The sequence below is a fragment of the Paramisgurnus dabryanus genome, chromosome 24, assembly GCF_030506205.2.
Source record: "Paramisgurnus dabryanus chromosome 24, PD_genome_1.1, whole genome shotgun sequence".
NCBI lineage: Eukaryota > Metazoa > Chordata > Actinopteri > Cypriniformes > Cobitidae > Paramisgurnus > Paramisgurnus dabryanus.
In genome coordinates, this window is record NC_133360.1 from 3,250,601 (window position 1) to 3,276,452 (window position 25,852).

Sequence of the window (25,852 nt, forward strand, 5' to 3'; positions counted from 1 at the left end):
AAATAGCACATGCATTTGCGCCCATGTTTGTGCCCATGGGCGTTCTGCTCTGAAAACGAAGTGTGTTCAGGCGCATTGTTGGCGTGTTGCTATTTTGAGGCAACTAAAATAGACTACGCCATTGACCTGCTCTAAACAGCTCAGTCCACTGCTCACCCCTTGTTTTGAAACGCATCGAGAAGCTATGGTAGCGGCCACTGGAAAAACATGTAATTGATGGAGACAGCTTAGTAAAAAAAGTTTGTCAGTTAAGGGTTTCTGTAGAAACATGGCAGCACAAAATGGCGACTTCCACGTAAGGGGACCCTCTTTGTATGTAGATAAAAACGTCTCATTCTAAGGTAATAAGAACATAACAGTTAAAGGTCTTTATACACCCCTGATAATATAGTTATGTACATTATATTGCATTTCTGTCAAGAGATCCTTCTAAAAATTACAAACTGCACCTTTAATGTGAGATGGGTGGTTCATTTGAAGATGGTTGACACTGGTTATTACTCTCTGATGACCTGTTGTTTTGGCTTTTCTAACAGATTTCAACATTAGAAAATATTTGGCAGAGCCAAACTGGCCTTGGAAATGGAAACAGCCTGTATCACAGTATGAACTATGAACATCACAAACACACCAGCATCTTGTAGCTTACATGAGCTTTGAAAAACGTATACCTACTCATAAACGTATATATTGAAATTGAAAAAACACAATAAAGCAGTCTGAAATCCACCTGTATGTGCTATTGAGTATATTATAGTCTGTAGTTCTTTACTTTGGCAACATTTAGATTTCTTTTAAACTTATGTAACATTTTGCATATCTTTGTGCTTCATCCCCGATGTTAATTTTAGATTTCCAATCTGTTTCTAGATATAGACAATATGTACTGCATGTAATATTTACTGTTTCAAACTCATTTTTTCAAAGTATATTTGAATATTAGATTTATATCTGATGAAATGTATGGATAATTTAAGTAGATGTGTGTGCCATAGCAGTTAATTTAATTTAGTCTGAATGATAACTGTAAACATAACAACAGACTTACAAGTGATGTTCGTGTTTCAAAAACAAAGAATTTTGGCACCTTTGTGTTTTCATTTGGGACACAACATGGACAAAAATATTCCCAAATATGTCTTTTGGGATCAAATATATATATGTTTTTATGTGTACTGTATGTGCTATAGGTTATCATAAACTGATTAAGTGAATAAAATAATTGAGCTTGAGAATAAGAATTTAATGATTTATTATTTCTTCACAGTGTACAGATGACTGTGTGTTTGCTCTTGTATAAAGTATCATCTGTTCATATCAGTTAAAGGTTCAGCTGTAGATGTGAACACAAGATGGCGCTACTGCTGTTTATATATCAGTGAGATTTATTAACTCATCTCTCTTCTCTGGTTCTGGCTAGATGAGATACAGCTACTGTTAGGTTAAATCTTGCGAGATGTTGGGTTTATAGGTAGAATTAGGATGAAAACAACGCACATCTGGTGAGATTTTTAGTGATTATTATATAGCCATTCGTGCATCTTTGAAAATTAAGGTAAATTAATAGATTGCGGTGACTAGCAATTAGCAACACGATCCAATCATTTCAAAAGCCGTTTCACTCGGATATACAGTGGGGAAAATAAGTATTTGACACATTAGCATTTTTATCAGTAAGGGGATTTCTAAGTGGGCTATTGACACAAAATTTCCACCAGATATAGCCATCAAGCCAAATATTGAATTCATACAAAGAAATCAGAACATTTAAGTATACAAGTTGAGTCATAATAAATAAAGTGAAATGATAGGGAATAAGTAACACACTTTATTTAATACTTTGTAGAAAAGCCTTTTTTGGTGATTACAGCTTCTAGACGCCTCTTGTATGGAGAGTTGTCTGCATTGCTCAATATGTGTCATAAATAAAACAGCATTTTCAAGTCGCCATGAAACAGACATAGCGATTGTCTTATTTTCCCTGTGGTGACGTACAGCAACTCATCACTAGTCAAGATAAAAAATCAAGTTCCATGTTAGACGAATCCCAAGATCGACGACACGCACATGTCAAGGTGGAAGAGTTTTAAATCGTTAAAGGAGATTTATTGAACATATATCAGGATATTGGCTGAATTTCTGAGCCTTTTGTTTTTATTCAGGACAGTGATGAGTGACAGGAGACTTTTGCATGCACTTATAGGTTTTGAAGTGAAAGGCAATAAAATTTGTTAAATGTAGTTTAAACGTAGGTTCGAGAGGAGCCTAAACATTCAGGCCTGTCAATCATCATTGTGAGCTTATAAGGCAGTCTTCAGGCCTCCGGGTCCAGCTGCAGTTTTGTAGTGATATTACGCACTGCACAAAAATTGTCCCCTGCTATTGAAAGTAACCAAGGGGACTATTTTCAGCCATGTTACATCAGCAAAGTCACAGATTATTACGCCAGTTTAAAATATCACAAATCTTTAGTTATTTTTTTGCGCGATGCTAATGGTCTAATCAGATTCAATGAATTGTGCTAAACTATGCAAAAAGTGCTAGCGCCAGACCCAGAGATCAACTGAATGGATTCCAAAATGGTAAAAAAAATCAAATGTTTAACTCTAGGGGAGCTGGAAAATGAGTTTATTTAAAGAAAAAAGTGGAATGTCCCTTCAAATGAAATAACCATTGAAACAGATATGACAATAAATTGTTTAACAATCTATACAAAATAAGTTTGATCATGGTCTTTTATTGAAGCCTGCATACACCACCTCATCCTCCACTGGAGCAATCTGTACACATAAACACAAAAACATAAACATTTAATAACAATCAAATTTTCCATTCTGTGTGTTTTAAAAAAAAGTCAGAATGTTGTTATATGCATGCATGCTTGATTTGAAAATCTGAGACTTTCTCTGGAGATACTGTAAAACATTTTGCTATTTGCCAGTAACTTACTGTATTACATCTTTCATCTCATCAGCCAGTGAAATAAAAATATACCCAAAACATTCTGGGATGGTGTACGTGAGGACCAGGATTGGGAAACAATGCTGTAAGGGAACCAAAATCCTTTCTGTTATTTTCCTTTAGATTTTGGTTCCCAGAAAACTTTGCATGAGGCTGTTATTTTATAGTTTTATTGTGTAAAGATAAAGACTTGTTAATATTTAATGTTCATTTAACTTTGAACAAACTGTTTCCATTAAATAACATCAATTTAAATCTACAGTAAGTTACTGGCAAACAGCTGCTAGTAATACTGTAATTTCTGAAACATGTATGTTTACGAATAGCAGGATTATTGTTTCTGCTCTTACATTTTACCTCCTTAAGACTATTTCCTCTTTACGCTTCTGAAGGTTGAGTTTCCTGTCTAGACAGTTTCAACAGTTTCTGTTTTAACACACACCTGAAGAACTTTAACCTGTTTACAATTTACAAGAGTTTTTACAGTAACAACAAACATCTCAAAGATTCATATTTGTTCTTTTTTTCTTTCTTCTTCTTGTTTAGTGCACACTTCAAGTATTTTTGTGTACTCATATTGTTGTATTGATGCACTTATCATATGCTAAAATAAAAGCTCATCCATTAAAACGAAAATGTACATGAATGATCTCACCGGTTTATGTGTTTGTCTTTTACAGAATGATGGATCTGTGTACGTGATCTCTTCTCCACAGCTCTGAACTGTTGCTATTACAAACGAAACATCAAATACTTTAAACTCCTTTTATAAAAGTGCTCTTATAAGTATTATTGAGTTATGTTTTATACAGTTATATTTGCACTAGATGACACTTGCCTTCTGTGTTTTTGTGTTTTCTGTAGATCCAGAAGATCACGACTGAAGTGACAATCATCAGAGATCCAACAGCAGCACAACAGATCACAACTTTATGACCTGATGAGAGACCTGTAATGAATAATAAGAGTCATTACTGGAACTGAATCTGTAGGTCTGATATATACTCAAATATGTGCAGTAATAGAGGACAAGCAGTTTACTCACCATAGACAGTAACATTGAATCTATATGAGGTCTTCTTCTTGCCAGTGATGGTTATATTATAAAGTCCAGTTTGTTGAGTTGTAATGTTTGTGATGGTGAGATCTCCAGTCTGATTATTCGCCTGCAGTCTGTCTCTAAATCTCCCATCAAGGACATCAGCATATATTGATGTCTTATTAGCTGGTTTATTGATTCGAGCTATGAGAGTCTCTTCGGGTCCAAACATCCACTGTATCACATCATCTGTCTGTAGTTTAGTATTAGTGTGTAGAGTAACAGAATCTCCCTCCATCACTGACACTGACTTCATTTCATCACCAAACACACCTGCAGACATAAACAGAGGCAGATTGATTTTAACAGAAACATAAAGGGGCCCTATTTTAACCCAAATCAGTGACATCACTTATGAAAGATTAATTTTTTTATCTGATACATTTTTACAGCATTTTAATTTAGCGGCATTCCATTTGCTGAAACACAGAGAAAGTTGTGGCCAAATTAGGAATTAAAAAAGATAATTTGGTCAAAAATGGTCTAAAGCACATGGTCTCAAAGGGTGTGTCTGAATCCACTTTTGTTAATTTAACAACAGGAAAAATGGTTTGTGCGCCTGGCACACAGTCTAAAAGGATTGTTCCTATTCTCGTAATGGATGTGTTTTGGGCATAATGTGCAATAAACCAATGAAAGTCTCATCTCCCATCCCTTTTAAAAGCCAGTTGTGCCAATTAACTATTTAGATGGTGAAATTTGTAAAATGAAAAACTAAGTGGAGTTAGAAGACCACCAGTTTAAGTTTGATGTTAAAAAAAATTCTGTTTTTTATTCGTTTTCAATTTGTCATTTTTTGTTAGTTGTCGTTTTCTTTCAGTCATAGAAGTGAAATAAGCAGGCTTTTAATTGCTGTAAATGTATGGATAGCCTACATACGCCTTTCTCAAAGTGTGGGGAACTCACTGGTGGGGAATAGGGACATTACAAATGGGGCATGATGACAAACGGGAGGAAATTTGGTCATTTTTGTGCCCATCTCTATATTAAATTGTTTATTTATTGACCATACATTCAAAACAACACATTTAATTATGAACCTAAAACAATAATATTACGCTGAACCAAAGCCTACAAGAATGAATTAATGCCAGAATGTTAATTGAACACTGTTTGACTTTTTATTGTATATATGCGGTAACTCACTGGCAACGTGTTGTAACTGCCCCATTACAGTGCCATAACTGTACATGTTTTTACAGTATGATGCCTTCACTGCAGTTCCATTTTACAGTAACATACCCATACTGTAATCTAGTTTTAGGAAAAATATTGCCTTGAAAGGGAATCACACCTGGGTCACCCATGTCGTAGGTCTGTAACACTGCCACAGTGCCACAGAGTCACTTAATAAAAGTTACTCGCTACACTCCCCAAGTAGCCTCTTCTGTCACTCTCCCGACACTTCGAGGAGTGAAATTTTGGCGTCACTAATGTTTTGAAGTCTTGAGGTCAAATTCAAATCTGACGGTCAAGCATTTATCCATATTTCCTTTCTTGTTTCTATCTACAATTCTCAATAAATTATTTACACTGCTGAAAAACAATTCACATTTTGAAATTTGCTTCACTGCTAAAAGCTTAACAAATAAAATGTATTTCATTTCATAGATATATCTTATTTTTCCATTTTATATGCTTTTATAACACTATTTTATTCAACTACATTAGCACTACTGCTGTTGTTTTACAGCAGTCTACCGCAAATTCAAAACATACAGTAAATCACTGTAAATTAAATGTTAATTCCCATAATGCAATGCATATTACAGTAATGAACTGGAAAAGAAAATGATGGTATTTTACTGGGCATTTTGTGGTAAGTAACTGTAGAAAACAGTTAAGTCTAACAGTGAAGCGAAACAAAAACTTGAATGTGGAGAGGTGGTATAGGTGGTAACGGGTATAAAAGTTAACAATGCACTGTAAACAATTTCTGTAGAAATAGCTGCCATTAACTTACTGTAGATTTTACATTTATGTTATTTACTGGCAACAGTTTGTACAAAGTTAAATGAACATGAAACATTTTCGGTCTTTATCTTCTACAGTAAGTTACTGGCAACCAGCTGCATAGTTACAGCAAATTTTTTACAGTGTGGATAAGTTTGTGACACAGAATAAAAAGAAAACTGGAGATTCGACACCAGCAGAAAAAATCAAGACAGAAAGTGGAACTAATAAACCAAAAAGCCAGCCAAAAAGAAAGTACGATTTAATTGCATTATTATTTACTTTTAAACAAAGTCTTATTTCATGCAAAGTGATAATGAAAAATTAAATTATTGATGACCGAATTAAAGTTCATTAAAGTTTAATACAAAGAAACAACATCTTAATAAGAAATTAACACTTTTTTGTATCCTTTAAAACTATTAAAAATATTATTACGAACTGCTGTCATAAATGATTAAATTGTGTTTATAACTTACCAACCAAACAGCAGAAGAAAACAAACACGAGAAGCATTTCAGTTTCACTTTACGACTGTGATAAAAGTCTTTAGGGTTTGTTCAGTGAACTCTACAGCTCTTGACATTTACACGATTCACTTAGCCTGCGCATTGAGGACGTGGTCATAGCAGTTTTTTTCCCTTAGATGTTTGCACTGAATAATAATCATCAGAGCCTTTAGAAATAATGAAGTTTATAAAGGTGTAATCATAATAATGTTACATGTATGTCATTTTTGCTCTGGTGGTTAAAGACATTTGAAAGGTCAGGTGTGCATTTATCGGAAAATAATGCACACCTGTGGAAAAGGCATTTACCCAGCTAACAGAAAAAAGTTCTAAGAACGTTCCCTGAAAGTTCCCAAGGTTCCCAAAATGTTCTGCCAACGGTAAAAGTGTCCAGTTTTCTTGACGTTCTAAGAACGTTTTTGTGTTGTCTGAACGTTAGAGGAATGTTACATTTTACCATTTTTAAACGTTATGACAATGTCATGTTTTAATGTTCACACAATGTTTAAAACAACAACTGTTTATTATATTGACTTGTTTGACTATTATGTAAATGATAGAGAAACATTGCATTTTATTATTTTATAAAACATTATTTCTGAATGTTCAGTAAATATATTGCTGTAGAAAACACAATTCACTTATTAGGTTTAGATGTTGATGTTTGTTTCATTTTAAATCACCATTATCGTGATTAGTGTTTGTTTTAGTTGGACTCTTGACTCCTTAACATTTTGCTTGCTAGTATTTTTCCTGGTTGTGTTAACTTTGTGTTAATACACCATATTTGATATGAACATGTAAAGTTAATAGTGTAAATCTGTGGTAGTTGGTACATAATGGTAAAGATCATCATGTTTTTAATTTACTTATCAAAAGTTTGTTTTCTGTCAATAAAGTTTGAGATCCAGCACTTTCACAGCAGTTTGTCATTAAGGAGTTTTAGAAACTTTGGACAAAAAATATCTGCTTTATAATTGGGATGCACAAACATCAAGAATCAGAGTATCAATCTCAACCATGGTGACAATTAAATGAAAAACTTCATGCTGCAATGCCTGCTGGGTCTCAACGAATTACAAATCTCATTCAGGACTCCCAGCATGCACTGCAGCACGAATAAATAATGATTTATTTTTATTTTTATTTTTTTGTCACCATGGTTAAGATTCATAGTCTGATTCTTGATGTTAGTGCGTCCCAATTTTTCAGCGGATATTTTTTGTCCAAATGTTCTAAAACTCCTTAATGACAAACTGCTGTGAAAGTGTTGGATCTCATTTACGTTATTGACAGAAAATAAACTTTTGATTAGTAAATTAACCAGGTGACGTTCTTTACCAATACGTACCAACCACCACAGAATTACACTATTAACTTTACATGTTCATAACAAATGTGGTGTATTAACACAAAGTTAACACAATCAGAGAAAAAACTACCAAAAAAAATCAGGAGTCAAGAGTCCAACTAAAACAAACACTAATCACAATAATGGTGACTTAAAATGAAACAAAAAATCAACATCTAAACGTAATAAGTGAATTGTGTTTCTACAGCAATTTATTTACTGAACATTCAGAAATAATGTTTTCTAACAGTTTTAAAATAATAAAATGCAATGTTTCTCTATCATTTACATAACAATTAAACAAGTCAATATAATAAACAGTTGTTGTTTTAAACATTGTGTGAACATTGAAACATTACATTGTCATAACGTTTAAAAATGGTAAAATGTAACATTCCTCTAACGTTGTGACAACACAAAAACGTTCTTAGAACGTCAAGAAAACTGGACACTTTTTACGTTGGCAGAACGTTTTTGGGAACTTTGGGAACTTTCAGGGAACGTTCTTAGAACTTTTTTCTGTTAGCTGGGTAACAGCCCTCGGGTATAATGTCTTTTGAGATAGCAGAACAGTCAAACTAATTTCCCTAACAAGATATCAAAGCATGTACTAGAAAAGTTGACAGATGATTTAAGATGACGTATCATAGAGGGCGGAGATTAAAAAGAGGTGAAGGTTAAAACGGTTAACATTATTAACAGTATTGTCTCTACGCAACTTCAGACAGCTGTAAGATTATCTCACTAAAGCTGTCGAGTGATTCATCTGAACTGCTGAAGAAAATGTTTCCTAAATTTGTTTTATTCTCTTTGTGCTTCAGACGTTAAGAAGGAGTCTTTTTACAAAAATATTGTTAATTAGTTTTATGCTTTTTGTGATGGTTTGTCTTCTGTCTAATAGGTTAAATTGACTGTGTGAAATCTGTTTCTGTTTGTGTCTATGCTTGGTAATAAAGTGAAGTGATCGTCAGTGAGAAACTGGGGAGGAGTTGGAGTTTCAGAGGGTCAGTTTCGGTTGTGTATCTCGGTCTCTTTTATCTGTCGAGCTCGAACTGGCACCCTTTTGACAGGTCGGTGTATTTTTTCTTTTCCAGTCCTTTAATATTGCCAGGTCATGCTGTAATCTTGCAATTACGTTGCAGTATTTCCGACACACTCGAAATGAACAAAAAGCTGGCGCATAAAACATGTCCAGAGCAGATTACTTATGAACTGTAATCCATTACGGATTACGAATTACATGACAAAATTTGTATTCAGTAATATAATCTCTTAAATTACACATCGTTGGTAATGTAATCGGACTACTTTTGGATTACATTCAGATTACTTTCGACAAAACTTATTTGATTTCAAATATATAAAGAGGGGGGAAATATATTTAAATCTATTTCACCAACAAGAGCATTTAAAACGTACAATTTTTTAGATTTGTTAACCGTTTGTGTACCACCTATAACGCTATTTTTACAAAATGCAGTTGTAAAAGATTCAAATCTCATTAAAGTGATTCATGGGTAAATAAATGTTAAATAAAATAAGTAATATGTAAAAAGGGGAGAGTCCACACTTTGATGGCATCATGTAGTGCAGACCGCAGGAAACTTTAACACGAGTCTAAGAGGGCGCATGGGGACGTATTTTTGTACAGACTCGAGCGTCACGCTGAAAATCGTCCATCAGTGCGAACTCCTTCCTTCCGTTGTCTGATCAGTCGGATTCATTTTCGCAAGGACTTCTGGGTTGGTAAAGTGCGCAAAGCCTGCTGCAGTGCGGGCTTCGCTGAAGACCGCATCAAGGGTGCAAAGGGGGCGCTAATGAGCACACTTCGAAGCGTAAAAATGACAGATTGGACACCCTACAGACTCGTAGACTAAGCGAGTATGCGCAATTTAAGGCCACGAGATCGAAAGTCCACATGAAGTGCGCCATTTCGGACAGGGCCAATCTGTAGCAGAGGGAAGCAGTGGAGACAGACTCTGTATTACACCAGCTGGTCATTTCGCACACTGACACCATAAATCTCCATCAGTATAAAAGTCTCTTTGTATGGCTTTAAGGTGGCTGTTACTGACTAACGCTCAAAGATCAAACACTGAAATATTTGACTCAACATGAAACGGTTCACTTTACTCTTCATTGCCTTTTTATCCATCAACGGTAAGTTTGTTTATCAACATGCAACAGTTTTGGTTTTATAAATGTGCATTTGTTTAATAATATAATAACTGCAAGTGGTTTTGGTTTTAATATTTAGGTATGTATGTATATCATGTTATATTGATCCAGATATTGATTTTAAATGATTTCATTTGGTTTGGTTTGATTGTAAAAGGTTTCACATGGTATTGCATTCAGATTGTTTCTGTTTGTGTGTACAGATGTGTTTGGTGATGAAGTGAAGTCAGTGTCGGTGATGGTGGGAGATTCTGTTACTCTACACACTGATATTACTGAAATACAGACAAATGATTTAATAGATTGGAGGTTTGGTGAGAATGAGAAACGCATAGCTCAAATAAACCGTGAGGCCAATTTGATTTCAGTTTATGATGATGTACTTGATGGGAGATTCAGAGACAGATTGAAGCTGAACACTGAGACTGGAGATCTCACCATCACAAACATCAATACTCAACACACTGGAGATTATAAACTAGAGTTTTCCAGAGTAAGGATTACAAGAAAAACATTCAGAGTTAGTGAGTATATATCAAGCTTTGCATGAATAACACTTACGGAAATTAACCATGGTTTTACTACAGTTAAAAACATAGTTTAACCATGGTTTTGCTGATAGTATTCAATACACCAAAATCCATTATTACATGATTTTACTTTCTTCTGGATGTTATTTGCTGTCTCTTTATGAATCATCATTTTCATTTCTGTCTACAGGTGTGATTGATGTTGATACAGATGAGATGAAGTCAGTGTCAGTGATGGATGGAGATTCTGTTACTTTACTCACTGATGTTCTTGATATTAAGACATATGATGTGATACGGTGGAGGTTTCAACATGAAAACTCTCCTCTAGCTGTACTTAACAGAAACACTGCTTTCTTCTCTACATATGATGATGCTTATGATGGGAGATTCAGAGACAAACTGCAGCTAAATGTTCAGACTGGATCTCTCATCATCACAAACATCACAACTCAACACACTGGACTTTATGAAGTAGATCTCAGCAGCACCAGTGGTAGTTATACCATACGTCAATCATTCACAGTTACTGTCAGTGGTGAGTAGATTTAGTCTTTTGAGACATTTGTCTAGTTTAATAGACCTTTTACGCACTTCCGCATTTTTCGACTGGAAATACGTCAACAAAGTGTATGACAACTTCCTGTTATCGTAGCGGCAGATACGAAAAATAGCAGAGTCAACGAGTCGCTGTTTCTGTAGTGTTCAATGCTGTTCGTCTTCCAACCAGAAACAGCCATACCTTTATAATTGTTTATAATAGTATATAATAGTAACAGTAAGTAAAGAAAGTGCTGCAGCAAGAAGAGTGAACACGCAAGAACGGGAAACTTTTGCCAACCGGCATTCTGTCTATATTAAAACCTCCAGTTTGTGAGGCTCCTCGCTCTCTCTCATTGACCTGAAGCATCTACCTCTCACTACTACCTGTCCCTGTAGTATATTTGTTACTTAAACTGCATGTAGCAAGGAAACATTGCATGTTATCTCATATAGAAATACACAACTTTGCAGCAGACTGCTAGTAACATTTACCTAGTACAGCAGCTACACCAAATTACTGGTTGTTATGTTAACCTCATGTCATCTCACTTAAACATAACTTACACACGACATATTCACTGCGATGTGTTAAATCTTATATTACAAATTCACAACCCCTAGATTTACAATTAACGTAAACGGAGTTATAGCCGGTTTTGTAGCTAAAGCTTACCTTGATAATTGTGGATAAACTCCGCGCGGAAGAATTTATATCCCTTATCCAGTTTGTTCCCTTTAGTGGACGAATTTATACTCACACTCTTCACCACATCGGTGCTGGTGAACTTCGGTAGACAACTTAGGAAAGTCGGAAACACTCTAGCTGCCATTTCTCCACCAACAACAAAGCTTATACCGGAATTGCGTTTACGCGTTGTTTACGTATTTCCGGTTTTTGCGTAAATGGTCTATCGGGTGTGCCTTATACACCTTGAAAAGTGAAGCCTCTGGCTCTTTGATCGCCCCCTGGTGGCTGGCTGTAGTACAAGTCATAAACCCCACCCTCTCCATTCAAACAAACGGGACACTGCTCTAAATAAAAAAAATTACACTTCCAATAAAATTTTCCAAAATATGTTTTTGGTCTTTTAAGATAGTTGTTATCACGCTGATATATGTTCAAGTGTTCATTTTTGTGCAAAGTTTTATTTTAGCTAATTTGATGCTATAGAAATGGGGCGTGTCATTATGATTGGTGTGGTTGAATTGGGCGCACAAGCGTTTGAGCGGAAGTTTGATATTGCGGCTCCACCTCTGGCTCCATGGCTCCTTCTGCACTTGCCCTGGCTTGCCCTGGCTCCAAACCATAGCCGTTTCTCAATGTCAAGGAAGGATCGTTGGAAGCCAGAATTTCGAGGATGCTACGTCAGCGACGTCCGTCGAAGGACTGTTCCAATGTCGAGGATCCTAGGAATTTCAGCCAAGGACTGAGTCCTTTGTTTCGAGAAATATCCCATATACAGGAAAGGATGCATATGTGTGTTCTTCGTGATCTTAAATCACCCACAATCCTATGCGCGCAATGCCGAAAGCACACCTTTCATTGACGCAATGACCCGCACTTGCTAGCCCAACCCGTTCTCACCAAGATGCGTACAAATGACACGCAGTGTGATTATCGTGCAATAGATACGCCAAATTCCGATTTTGCGTGCATATGATACGCCAGTCCTTCCCATTCACTTATATGGCGAATCGTTTCGTGACGTTTTATTTATTGTTTTCTCATTTGTTTTCTGTTTTTTAAACCATTTTCGCTTGGGTTTAGGGTTAGATTTCAAATTTTTTTAAGCAGGTTATTTAATATACAGGTTTCTCTAAGTTTTTATCTATATTTAAGCCATGGTCGCTTGGAGTTGGGGTTAGAGTTGGGGTTTGGGTTAGGATGTCATTTTTATATAACAAAAAGTTGTTCTAACCCTAAACCCAAGCGAAAATGGTAAAAAAAACAGAAAACAAATGAGAAAACAATAAATAAAACGTCACGAAACGATTCGCCATATAAGTGAATGGGAAGGACTGGCGTATCATATGCACGCAAAATCGGAATTTGGCGTATCTATTGCACGATAATCACACTGCGTGTCATTTGTACGCTTTTTGGTGAGAATGGGTTGGCTAGCCTGTTCTGTTTACGTGTTCTCCGAATGCTTAAGAGGAGCCTCGTCTAGCCTCTGAAGGAAGTGACTTGGAAAGACCAGTCCTGCTAAGGAAGTATCCTTGACATTGAGAAGCGGCTAATAGACTGTAAGAAAAGATGGACGTAGTGTCCATGATGTCACCCATAGGATTCTGAAGATCGTTTTTATTTGAAAATGGGTAAAGAGGTGGGACATGGGTGAAGCTGAGGTGGTTGCTTGCTAAACCACACCCCCTAGCTCAACTCTAGTTACAGCAGTGGCAGTTCACCCATCGCTCAAGTGGCCACGCCCTTAATTATGCAGAACTGTAAGACTTAATATAATTTAAACGGATGAGTTACAAAAAAATTCACCTCCATTACAGTTGTCATGAAGGGCAAAATTAGCTATATAGACCAAAAAAAAAATGTTTGTACCAGGCTGTAAACATATTATTTTCTGCTCTAAAGTTGGACATTTTAACATGGATGGGAATTGACTCCCTTTTGGAGCTTCTAGTGGCTAGTCAATGAATTGCAGTTTAAGTAACTTCTGTATTGGCTTCATCAGAAAGTTTGGAAAGTTGCCCCTCGCTCCAAACTGAGGTTTTTATTTACTATTGCGGCAATCATGGTTGGACATTTTGGCTTCAATTCATTAAAGCCGTCTTTCCACTGGACCTGACAAACCATGCCTGATAAACCGGAAATCATTCATTTCCTATGGAGAGTCGCAAAGGGGCTGCATGAGGTACTATCTGCGGATGCGTATATTTCGGATCCGTTTTGAGCGTTGGATCCGTTAAAAATTTGAACTTGTGCGACTACACCGCATGCGATATGCCGACCAGAAGTGATGTATTTCATTGTATTACAATCATAAACTGTGTGTGAGGTGAAAATGATTAATCCTTTCTGTTTAACTTATAGTTAAGTAACACTTGAATCCTATAAAAAAAACTTTTAATTACTGATAAGTAATACATTATTAATTTAATATGTGTACGTTATTTTAATCTTGTCTAAAAAAAATAAAAATTTGTAGTCTTTGTTCATGTATGCAGAGCTGCTAATTGTTTCATTAATTTGCGTTCATTTATTTATTCTACTATTATAAGTATTGTAATGAAGCCTCTTGTGCTGGAATGAGATTCTCTTTTGTTTTACTTTATCTTAACAAATTAAGTAAACTTGTTTATGAGTTATAACTTTAACAATATAATACTTAAAAACATAAAATAATAAGTTAAAATAACTTGGGAAACAAATTTGATTAATGCATTGCAGCATTTGTTTTATAGTGGACTGAATAGGCGTACATTTTTATTATATTCATGTACAAATGTACAGTAGGTGCTTCTAAAATTGATTATTTTCATTCTTTGTCCCGGTGTGTTTGTTTATTTGTATCAGTATTGTTTCATGTTTATCTGACTTTAATGTTCATCACTGTAACAAATTTCTGTAGTTTTCACAGCATTATTACTGTAAAATGAGCAAATGCTTACTGTAGAACTTGTATACAGCAAGTTGCTGTAGATCTGCAAAGCATCATGGTCTTTTTTCAACGGCGGGTAAATTCTACAGTAAAAATATTTTTTCTGTGAATCACAATACAGCAATTTCTAGAGGATTTTTTTCTTCAGCCAAGGAAAGCTACGAAATTCCACACTTTCATCAGAATTTTTACTTCAAAAAGGTAAATTTGCTAATTTAATTCCAAAGTTTACTCTTGTAAAGTCACCTGTTTGTTCAACTTTAAGAGTGCACTGAGAGAGAGGAGTAATGAGCGGCACACTTCCTAGTAAACCCGTCTCGTGTGTGCATTTTGCAATTTTATTACCACAAATATATATTTCTGCATGATTTCGATATATTTTCTAGTCTGGCAACATTTTATAACGTCATTAGTTTAGAGAAGGATAATAATTTAATAATAATAGTAATTGGCCGTGTCTCAATGCGAAGGCTGCAGCCTCCGGAGGTCGCATTTCTCGGCTGCATACGTCATCAAAACTGTCTTGTTTCAGAATATTAACAATTATAAAGTTGACTGTTATTCTAAGTTAATAGTAAATTGTTTAATATGCTTATGACTTGCGAATCTAATGGTCAGTTAACTTAAATAACCCAGGGTTGATGACGTATGGACCCTGCATATGCGAGTGCGACGACCTCCGCAGGCTGAAACCAGTCTCTCGAGCTGAAAGAAAACGCAGCTGAGGAGATATGAGGTAAAACTTATCCGGCAACATTACATTTATAACGTCTTTAATTTAATTATAGCGTTAGCATTGTGAACCAAAATTAATTTAAAAGTGTGTATTTTTGTATTTATTGGCGCGATATTCGTTTAAATCTCTCGTTTTTTTCTCTTGCTCGCTTACGTTGCTGCCTGAGGAAACGGACATAAAGTTAAGCGGGCCGATTCGAAAGAAAACACAGTAACACACATTTTTCATAATTTCACGATTTTTCTGAACTTCATTGGAGGTCAAACTGCAGAAACTATAACGTTAGATTGTTAATAGCCTAATTTGAAGTGTTATACCCGACTTTGGGGAGCATATTGTATAAATATTTGTCTTATCTGGCGACATTACATTTATAACGTCTTTTATTTGATTAAAGAGTACCTAACGTTAGCATTGCTGAATTCAAAATAGTTTGAAATTGTCTATATATATTATACTATTATAATATTCTCGCACTGTATTAAGATATTTCGAGATCTTACTCGTTCTTTTATTCACCTCTTTTTTTTCCTTTCAGACTGCAGACAAGAGCAATCGACCATCGTTCCAGGTACATAAGTTACATGAACTGGCATGCATGATGATTTTCAAATGCAAGCAATGTTGTTTATTCTATGATTTATATATATATTAATATATCAAACATGTTAAAGTGCACAGAAACCATGCAACAGGAAGAAGCTGTTTTTCTCTTGGTTGATGCAAGTTATTTTTGTACAGTATTGACACACTTTTTCTCTTATGAATATTGTACTTGTGATTTCTAATCGTTTTTATTTGTTTGTTTATTTTGTGTTACAGGAAACTTCCACCTAAACAGATGCTGAGGCCCAGATTTCCCTGCCAAGCACTCCAAGGCTCATCATGCTCGGTAAGATCCCAGCACTCGACATACACAATAGATGTCAATTTTAAGGGTTACTTCATCTATAAAGCATATTTGTATCGAGTCACTGTGTGGTGTGAACAAAGTTTTATGTCATCTTGCACATACATTCCAAAAATCTCTAGTGGTTATTGATCTAATAGGTAGTTATGTAGGGCTAGTGTTTTCAATAAATTTTGCTTATGTAAAATAGTAAACCATATCAGATTGAATACTGTGCAATGGCAACTTTTATTTAATATTTTTTAGGAGAGTCCATTCTGGGGGCAAAAAATGGATGCTTTCCATCGAGGGCAGAGTTCTCCTCCAATTGAGTGACCGTTGTGATTTCACTTCTGCTCTAGCCATGTATGATGCAGCCACTACATTGGAATTTATCCAGAGGTAAGCACTTATTTGTTTTTTATATAGTTTTGACAGGAATGGGAACAAATATTTGAGTACTCATTCTTTAACCAACTACCCGATAAGTAAAATACTTTTTAAAGTGTTTATTTTTGTTTATCAACTGTTGTGCTATTGTTAAACATCAAACGTTTAATTTAACTCACCATGCAAATGGTAGAAAAGCAGCACAGCTTGTCTAATGCAGTGGCGGCCGGTGACTTCTTTTTTCGAGGGCGCACGATGCAAAGTTTGTCACAACATGTATGTAGCCCGTCATGTGTGTGGTTCGTCATTTCAAAATATGTGTTTGGCGCGTCGAGTGAAACAATACTTTTCCATTCACAAATCAACAAATATTTACCATAAATTTCACTGTTGTATCACTAACTGTAAACATGGTATTGTGGCAGAAATGTGGGATATTTATGTATAATTTTATAATAGTATTAAAGGCGGAGTGCACAATGTTTGAAAGCCATTGTTGATATTTGAAATCACCTAAACAAACACGCCCCTACCCCAATAGAATCTGGACCTTCTTTTAAAAGACCCGCCTCACACATACGCAACCCAGCAAGGATGTCGGTTAGTAGACACGCTCCTTACTGCTGATTGGCTTTAAGTGTGTTTTGGTAGTCGGCCCGTCTCCTTTTCCAAAGCGTTTTTCAAACATTATGCACTCCGCCTTTAATGTAGACAGTTATTAAATAATAAATATTAGATTTTACTCCACAAACCACCAACAGAGCATATAAAAAAATAAAAATTGTTTATTTAAAGGTGCAGTGTGTAAATTTTAGCGGCATCTAGTGGTGAAGTTGTGAATTGCAACCAACTGCTCAGTCCACTGCTCACCTCTTGCTTTTGAAACACATAGAGAAGCTACGGTAGCTGCCACCGGACAAACATGTCATAGTTGCAGACAACTTAGTAAAAAAGTTTGTCCATTAAGGGCTTCTGTAGAAACATGGCTGCACAAAATGGCGGCTTCCATGTAAGGGGACCCTCTGTGTATGTAGTTAAAACGTCTCATTCTAAGGCAATAAACACATAACGGTTCATTATGAAAGGTCTTTATACACCCCTGATAATTAAGTTTTGTATATTATTTTGCATTTCTGTCAAGAGATCCTTCTTGAAATTACACACCGCACCTTTAAAACACTGTGAAGTAAACTTTTATGTATATGTCATCAACCCATCTGTCTTGCTTATAAACTTTTACATTAATAGTCAATTTCTTTCACTACAGGGTAGAGTCCAGCCCAGGAAGTCAACTAGTTCAGGTCCAGTTTTAAAAGAATAATAGTTCTGAAAAAAAAAAACGTCTTGGAGAAAAACAATATTCAGGTTTGAAATCCTGCTGTAAATGTAAATCATTTAATTTTTATGCATTTGTAATTTACCAGAAACATTTTAATACATATTGATTGTTTTGTGTGTTCAGAAAAGTGTTTTTGTATGAAGTGTTGAAATTAAATGAAATATTCACAGAAAAATGTTAACATATAAAAAAAAATTTATGTGTTCAAAATAGTTTTGAGATGTTCACAGAAAAAATTTAACATGTTGAAAAAAATGTATGCTATGCTATTTTTAATTTATGAATTTTTGTAATTTAAAGTGAGAAAATAAATGGCATTTTTGTGACAAACAGTGTCTTCATTTTACAGTACACAAAATAAATGCAGTAATCCCTATTACAGTAGTAGTTATGAAATACAGTACTGTGATTATTACTGTAAAAGAGTTCACAGTAATTTTAATTTTACTGCAGTTACATTTACGGTAAGAATACTGTGAAATGAAATACAGCAACTTACTAGCTAATTGCTGCCAGCAAGTTACTGTATTTTTCACAGTATTCTTTTTACAGTGATGTGTCACAGGTAAAGTGACGACAGTGTCAGTGATAAATGGAGATTGGGTCACTTTAAAGACTTATTCTGAAATACAGACCTATGATCTGATACAGTGGATGTTTGCATCTGATGATGACACACGGATAGCTGAAATAAATAAACCAGACTATCTTTACAATACATATGTTGGGTATGACGGGAGATTCAGAAACAGACTGAAGCTGAATGATCAGACTGGAGATCTCACCATCATAAACATCAGATCTGAAGATGCTGGGCTTTATGAACTGAAGATGAGCAGCAGTAGACGATCCATTCAGAGGAGATTCAGTGTTCATGTCAGTGGTGAGTAACTTTTGTCTTTAAAAGCATTAATTCACCCAAAAATGAGAACGTTATTCTTAATAACTCACCCTGTCAAGTGAGCAATGCAACTCACAACTGTTTAGTTCTTATAAAGACATCCTTAAAATAGGTCATGTGACTACAGTGATTTAATCTTTATTCCATGAAGCGACTAAAACACTTTTCTGCTCTATGATGCACATTCATGAAAGTACAGCACATACACACCATCCTGCGATAGACATGTAAATGTATGGCAGTCAAATGTTTTTTTTTTAAATGGAAAATATTAAGATAAACTGTCATGTCTGACATTTGATGTCATTTTAAGCTCAGTTTTTTATTCATTCCCCATTTTGTTCATGTTATATTGTGGCACGTTATTATTGTCTCTAAAAATTTACTAAAGTGGTTTGTGCCCCTAAGTTTTTCCAAAATAAAGTTAGAGTAAACCAGTTGAACATTACATTGAGTTACATTAATGCATATCTCTCTCTCTCTCTCTCTCTCTCTCTCTCTCTCTCTCTCTCTCTCTCTCCAGAAAGAGGTCTGTCTTCATATGTTGGATTATGTGCTGTTGTGGTGGTTATTGTTGCTTTAACAGCTGCTGGTGTGTTTTACTATCGCCACAGGTTTCCTAAAGCAACAATACAAACAGGTAAGAATCATCTACAGATTAAGAAATAAATTGATATACTTGATATACACTTTTGATATACACAAGATTTGAAGTGGATCAAAAAAGTTCATCAAAGTTGTCTAGACAAGATCGTACCAAGCCCCAAAGGGACATTGGACTAAAAAAAATCTAAAGTTTATGTGCTCATGTGAAACTTTCATGTGCCTACGCGAAACCTTTATGTGCAGATTTTTTTTAAAGTTTAGTTTCACATGAGCATGCAAAACTAAACGCGGTAGTTTCACGCGCGCACACGAAACTACACTTTATTTAATTTTTGCTCCATGTCCCCTTAGGGGCTCCGTAAGATCAGGTATTATTCAAACAACTTTTATAAAAGGTTTTGATTCACTTTAAATGTTGATTAGTGTATATTAAGTAAAGAATAATTGACGACGGACCATTTAATTATAAGAAAATAATGCAGACCCAGGGTGGTTATGTGGCACGACGCTAAGCGGAGTCTTTATTATCATATATTTATGTAAAGAGACCATAACATAAGAATTTAAACTGATAATAATAATAATGATAAAAAAATTATATAATTGCTAGTGATAGATGTAGCCTATATAATCTTTGTATATAATTATTTATAATGATTGTGTTTCTTTTGAATGGATTACAGTGATTAAGGGCCATTTTGTCCGTCTAAAGACTGATGTTCATAACATAAAGACAGATGATGTGATCGAGTGGAGGTTTATACCTGGTACTTTTCAAAAGACCCTCATAGCTAAAATCCAGAATAACAACAAAACCGTTGTTAAGAGATTCAGCAAAAATGCAGATCTGAACAAAAGGACCGGATCTCTCTACATCTCAAAAATCACAACTGATCACTCTGGACTTTATGAACTAAAAATAACCATTGATGGAAAAACCTCATACAAGAGATTCAGAGTCATTGTCACTGGTAAGTAACTACAATATAATTATTCTTAAGGTGTAACAATAATCTCAGATCTGCATATGATATAAAAGTTTCATATTATAGATGTAGAGATGTGTTTATGAATATCTAATAGGGGGCACCGATAAATGCTGATATACACTAATAATACGTGGCTGATAACTATTCTGAATCGCACAGCTAATATTATTTACTATTTCATGTATGACGGCTTTTGATCAGTAAATCCTTATCGATCTTGAATCACTGTTAGTTTGAGTCGTTTATAACATGCATTTGAAAAAATATATCCTTAAAGGTGCAGTGTGTAATTTTTAGAAGGATCTCTTGACAGAAATGCAAAATAGAATACAAAACTATATTATCAGGGGTGTATAAAGACATTTCATAATGAACCATAATGTTTTTATTACGTTACAATGAGACGTTTTTATCTACATCCCGAGGGTCCTCTTACATGGAAATCGCCGTTTTTTGCCGCCATGTTTCTACAGAAGCCCTTAACGGACAAACTTTTTATACTAAGTTGTCTCCGAAGATGACGTGTTTGTCCGCTGGTGTCTGCTGTACCTTCTCTATGCGTTTCAAAAGCGAGTGGTGAGCAGTGAACTGAGCCATTGGTTCCAATTCACAACCTCACCACTAGATGCCGCTAAAATTTACACACTGCACCTTTAAGACATATCCTGGAGCTGCATGTTATCTGCGTGTGTCTGGTTCTTTGTCTGCAGCACATATTAAGTTTCTGCACGAGAGCGCCCTCTGGCTTTTGGATGTAGCGGCATTTTAGCATAATTCATTGTGAAGCATAGCAAGCATCATCGGCCGATATATCGATAATATTATTTTAGCGCTTTTCACATCTTTGTTAAACTTACTTTAGACACGGCAACCTTTAAAGGGCAACATTAATGCTGAGTTATGAAACTTTAGCACTGCTAGTGTTGATTAACCCCTCACTGCAGGTTTAAAATGATGCAGTTGAAGAATGTGATGGTCATTTTCATTAACAGGCCGCATAAAATAGTTTTGCATGCAGTCAATGTTACTAATCTAATTATAGGGTTTAGATGTACATAGTGTAAAGTTTCAAGGATTATTAAGAGAGATTATTAAGTATAGACATAGAAATACATGATGCTAGAATGAAAGTTGGAAGATAGATACACTTTTTACTGTCTGATCATCTGTTTTGTTTGCTAACAAAAAATTTTTTTGCAGAAAAAAATGTCTCTTTGAAGAAAAAGAAACGAACGATGTCAGAGTAACAGGATGAGCATCATGAACGCACAAGCAACTTTTAGCTTATATGAGCATCAACAAACATATACCTGCTCATAAACTTATAATTCATAAATTATATTTTGTTATATATTTTGCAAGATATAGACAATGTGTACTGAATGTAATATTTGCTGTTTCACATTCATTTCTTTCACAGTATTATATTTGAATATATGCTTAATATCTGCTGAAATGGATGGATTATTTAAAGGGGACATATTATGAAAATCTGACTTTTTCCATGTTTAACTGCTATAATTGTGTCCCCAGTGCTTCTATCAACCTAGAAAATGTGAAAAAGATCAACCCAGTAACTTAGTTTTGGTAAACCATTCTTTCCAAGCATGTGAAAAAATAGGTCATTGTAATTTGGCTCCTATAGTGATGTCAGAATAAGGTAATACCGCCCCCTTTATCTGCACTATCCAACCACAGCACTGCCATTTAGTTCAAAGAGAAAGAGAAAGAAAAGAAGGACTTGACAGCACAATTGAGTTTCAATTACAACAAACCACCATCATTGTGATCAGTGTTTGCACTTCAGCCGCTCATTTGCATTTTAAATGACACACCCAAACGGCACAATTTTGCTCGGACCTAGATTAAGACTTAGTTTACATCTTAAAAAAAATCTCATAATATGTCCCCTTTAAGTAGATGTGTGTGCCATTTAGTCTAAATGATATTAAATCTTGAGGTCATAAAACAGTGTGTTTCTATTAAAACGGTCTGATGTCTTCCCTGTTATCTTACGCCCTCGAGTTCTGATTGTTAAGTGTGTTGTGATTCAATAGCAGCTTGGCTTGCCATTAGCTTAGCTTGCGACTGACGTATTCCTGTGGGCGGAGTTTAGTAAAAAAAACTGTTCGAGTGACATCATTAAAGCAGGAAGTAGAGGGCTGTAGTCCAAACCGTCCATTCGCTGTAGGCTTTGAATTCTGTTAAAGAAAATATATCGCCTGGCAGTGAACTTTGACCTTTATAGGTATTATTTATGCTATTATAGCAACATTACACAATAACTAGGGTTTAAAAAATGGGACCAGGAAGAATGTGACCTTTAAAGTCTTATTGCTTTAAAATGATTGATTTATTCATCAGTTGATACTTTAAGTCATCAGACTTCACCTTTGACTTTTATAACACAGACCTTTGTGAGATAATGAATGTAGACACAGTTGGCTAGTACAGAATAAATATAATTCATAAATATAAACAGATGCTATGTACACCTGTGCAAATTCAATAAATGTTAAATAAATAGTTGCAGCTTCTAAAGCAGAAAAAAAACTTCAGTAAAATTCAGCATTGGTTGCAAGGTCAAAAAGTGATTATTATATAGCCTAGACATTCATGCATTTGTGTTTGAATATTAACCTTCAACATTATATCACAAAGTTCACTGTGATAGCACTTTGTGTAAAATTGAAGCTGGACAGGAAAAAAGTGACTTACAGTTCCCACCACTCAAATAAACAAACCAATACACCCACAAACATCAACTAACAGACAAACACACATCTCACGTCCACCAACACAACAAAACCACATTACTTTCCACACCTATTGAATGATGTTATCATGCAGAAAACAAGTTTTAATTTTCTTACAAAACTAAACCAAATGATATAAATATTTGTGATACTTTTCAGGTGAAACTTGTTTAGCCTTGCATTTGTTTATCTGTCAAACATGCAGGTTTTCACAAACATGTGTTTTCACTTATGACTTATTAAACTAGTTTAATGCAGGATGATCAGATGAGTTTTAGAGAGATGACGTGTGTGTGAAACTGATGGTGGTCTTGTTCGGTTGTTAAATGCAACGGAAGTCATCAGCATCGACCACATCACGCTCATATTGTCTTTAAGACTTTTACAGACCCCTGAAGTGATGAAGAAAATGTTTCTCATGTTTGTTTTTCTCTGTTTGTGCTCCTGCTGTCTGATGGGTGAGTTATACATGTTTTATCATTTATAGATCAGATTTATATTTATTTCTGTTTCCAGATGAATTATTTAAAATCTGTTTGTGTGTGCAGGTGTGTTTGGTGTTGAAGTGAAGTCAGTGTCAGTGATGGAGGGAGATTCTGTTACTCTAGACACTGAATCTGAAATACAGAGAGATGATCTGATAGTGTGGAGATTTGGACCTGGAAATTCTCTCATAGCAAGAATCAATGGAGAGTCTAAAGAGATCTCAATATATGTTGATATTCTTGATGGGAGATTCAGAGACAGACTGCAGGTGAATGATCAGACTGGAGATCTCATCATCACAAACATCAATACTGAAGACTCTGGACTTTATCAAATATTCATCAGCGGCAAACAAAAGATCTCATACAGATTAAATGTTACTGTCTATGGTGAGTAAAGATTTGTTGTTGTGTATTACATGAAAATATTTCGACATATTAGCTGTCATGATCTATATGAATGTGTCATATGAATCCACTCATATAATAAAATGATTTCTGTTTATTCTCTCAGCTCTGCCCGTTCCTGTCATCTCTAGTTACTGTCCACAAAACTCTTCATTAATCTCAAACTGTATGTTGTTGTGTTCAGTGTTGAATGTGAGAGATGTGAGTCTGTCCTGGTACAAAGGAAACAGTTTATTGTCCATCATCAGTGTGTCTGATCTCAACATCAGACTCTCTCTACCTCTGGAGGTTGAATATCAGGATACAAACACATACAGATGTGTGCTCAACAATCCATTCAGAAACCAAACTCAACATCTTAACATCACTCAACTCTGTCAGACGTGTTCAGGTGATGTTTGTGTTTAATTGTCTGTTACACAAGATGATTTTTATTAAAATTTAAGATGAGGTTTATAAGTATTTCTATCATCTGTTACCTCCAAATGTGAGTCAATCACTCCGTAGGAAATGATGTCATACTTGTCATCATTTTACCTTTAATGGAATTTAGAGTGCAGTGTCAGTGTAAGATTTATTTTTCTCAAATGAAAACATTGAAACATTAAAGGTTAAATCATTTTATTTGTTTTATTTTGTTCTCTCAGATTGTGTTTGCTGTTGTCATGTTTCTGAAGCTGTGATCCGATTGGTGGTCTCTGCTCTGGTGGGTGTGGCTACTGTTGCTGTTCTGGTTTATGACATCACGTCTAGCAGAACTAAACTGAAGAAAAGATCACAGACACCATCAGACCGTCACTGATCAACTCAACATTCTCACATTAGGTGGCTTTAAATGTTTGAGTTCACATTTCTGTTTTCTAACAACTGAAGCAAGTCTTGGGATGAAATGTATAAATGTTTTCATCTGTACTGTATGTGCTAATAAACTGATTCTTGTGGTTAAATTGAACTTGTATAGGAGAAATAAATGAACTGTTTTTGGTTTGTAAATGTGGATTTAATTGTCCCTCTTTTGTTTTAATATATTGATGAGTTGAATTTAAATAATAGTTATTATTATGCATAAAAAAACTTCTGTAGATTTAAATGTATGTTATTTACTGGCAACAGTTTGTTCAAAGTTAAATAAACATTAAACATTAACAAGTCTTTATTTTTTATTTCTTACTAAACAAACAGCTTCATGCAAAGCATTCTGGGAACCAAAATCTGAAGAAAAAAAACAGAAAAGGTTGATGAGGGTTTTTTGTTCCCAGAATGCTTAGCATGAGGCTGTTTTTTTAGTTTTATTCTGTTCAGCGCCTGATAGTCCCCTGCTATTGAAAGTAACCAAGGGGACCATTTTTATTTTTCTGTCAGTCTTAGTACACAATGTAACTAAGAAGAGTCAAGTATCCAAACTCTTTGGTTATTTTTGAGCGCAATGCTAATGGTCTAATCAGATTCAATGGATTATGCTAAGCTATGCTAAAAGTGCTAGCTCCAGACACGGAGATCGGCTGAATGGATATCAAAACAGTGAAAATCAAATGTTTAACTATTTAAAAAAACCTGGAGTGTCCCTTTAAACTACATTCAAAACATCTCTAGTTAAAGTCTTATTGCTTTA

The 25,852-nt window shown here is 35.0% G+C and overlaps 4 protein-coding genes and 1 long non-coding RNA gene across 11 annotated transcripts in view; 4 read left to right on the forward strand and 1 right to left on the reverse strand.

The window, feature by feature from the left end:
• Positions 1–25,852, forward strand: part of LOC135721155 (uncharacterized) — a 39,561-nt gene that overhangs the window by 10,176 nt on the left and 3,533 nt on the right. For 2 of the 4 annotated variants that reach the window (XM_065243333.2, XM_065243335.2), the window contains one exon: positions 537–1,251. The exons of 1 other annotated variant lie outside the window; for it this stretch is intronic. In XM_065243333.2, the coding sequence (XP_065099405.1) occupies positions 537–616 (80 nt within the window). In that variant the 3' untranslated portion in view covers positions 617–1,251. Of the gene's footprint in view, positions 1–536; positions 1,253–25,852 lie in introns of those variants that run through there. One more of the 4 variants, XM_065243334.2, reaches the window with a different exon arrangement.
• Positions 1,360–12,642, reverse strand: LOC135721173 (uncharacterized). Of its 2 annotated transcripts, none has more exons than XM_065243360.2 (5): positions 11,798–12,642; positions 4,007–4,333; positions 3,800–3,910; positions 3,617–3,690; positions 1,360–2,780 (listed from the first exon to the last, which is right to left on the reverse strand). In XM_065243360.2, exons 1-5 carry the CDS (start codon positions 11,952–11,954, stop codon positions 2,727–2,729), a joined length of 723 nt encoding a protein of 240 aa, XP_065099432.1. In that variant the 5' UTR covers positions 11,955–12,642; the 3' UTR covers positions 1,360–2,726. The 2 variants fall into 2 exon arrangements, with proteins under 2 accessions (XP_065099432.1, XP_065099433.1); XM_065243361.2 differs by lacking the exon at positions 11,798–12,642 and adding an exon at positions 6,493–6,588.
• On the forward strand, positions 9,905–21,921 carry LOC135721156 (uncharacterized). Its single transcript, XM_065243337.2, has 7 exons — positions 9,905–10,033; positions 10,255–10,575; positions 10,772–11,119; positions 18,661–18,978; positions 19,520–19,636; positions 20,286–20,573; positions 21,792–21,921. The coding sequence occupies exons 1-7, from the start codon at positions 9,988–9,990 to the stop codon at positions 21,836–21,838; spliced, it is 1,485 nt and encodes a 494-aa protein (XP_065099409.1). The 5' UTR covers positions 9,905–9,987; the 3' UTR covers positions 21,839–21,921.
• LOC135721179 (uncharacterized) lies at positions 14,953–18,259 on the forward strand. Of its 3 annotated transcripts, XR_010521431.2 has the most exons (5): positions 14,953–15,477; positions 16,016–16,048; positions 16,300–16,369; positions 16,634–16,768; positions 18,024–18,259. It is a non-coding gene; the product is annotated as an uncharacterized lncRNA (long non-coding RNA). The 3 variants fall into 3 exon arrangements; XR_010521432.2 differs by lacking the exons at positions 14,953–15,477; positions 16,016–16,048 and adding an exon at positions 16,135–16,199 and having other exon boundaries at positions 18,024–18,257; XR_010521430.2 differs by lacking the exons at positions 14,953–15,477; positions 16,016–16,048 and having other exon boundaries at positions 16,215–16,369; positions 18,024–18,252.
• Positions 23,922–25,181, forward strand: LOC141281603 (SLAM family member 5-like). The gene is made up of 3 exons (XM_073813514.1): positions 23,922–24,222; positions 24,347–24,631; positions 24,888–25,181. The coding sequence occupies exons 1-3, from the start codon at positions 23,931–23,933 to the stop codon at positions 25,040–25,042; spliced, it is 732 nt and encodes a 243-aa protein (XP_073669615.1). The 5' UTR covers positions 23,922–23,930; the 3' UTR covers positions 25,043–25,181.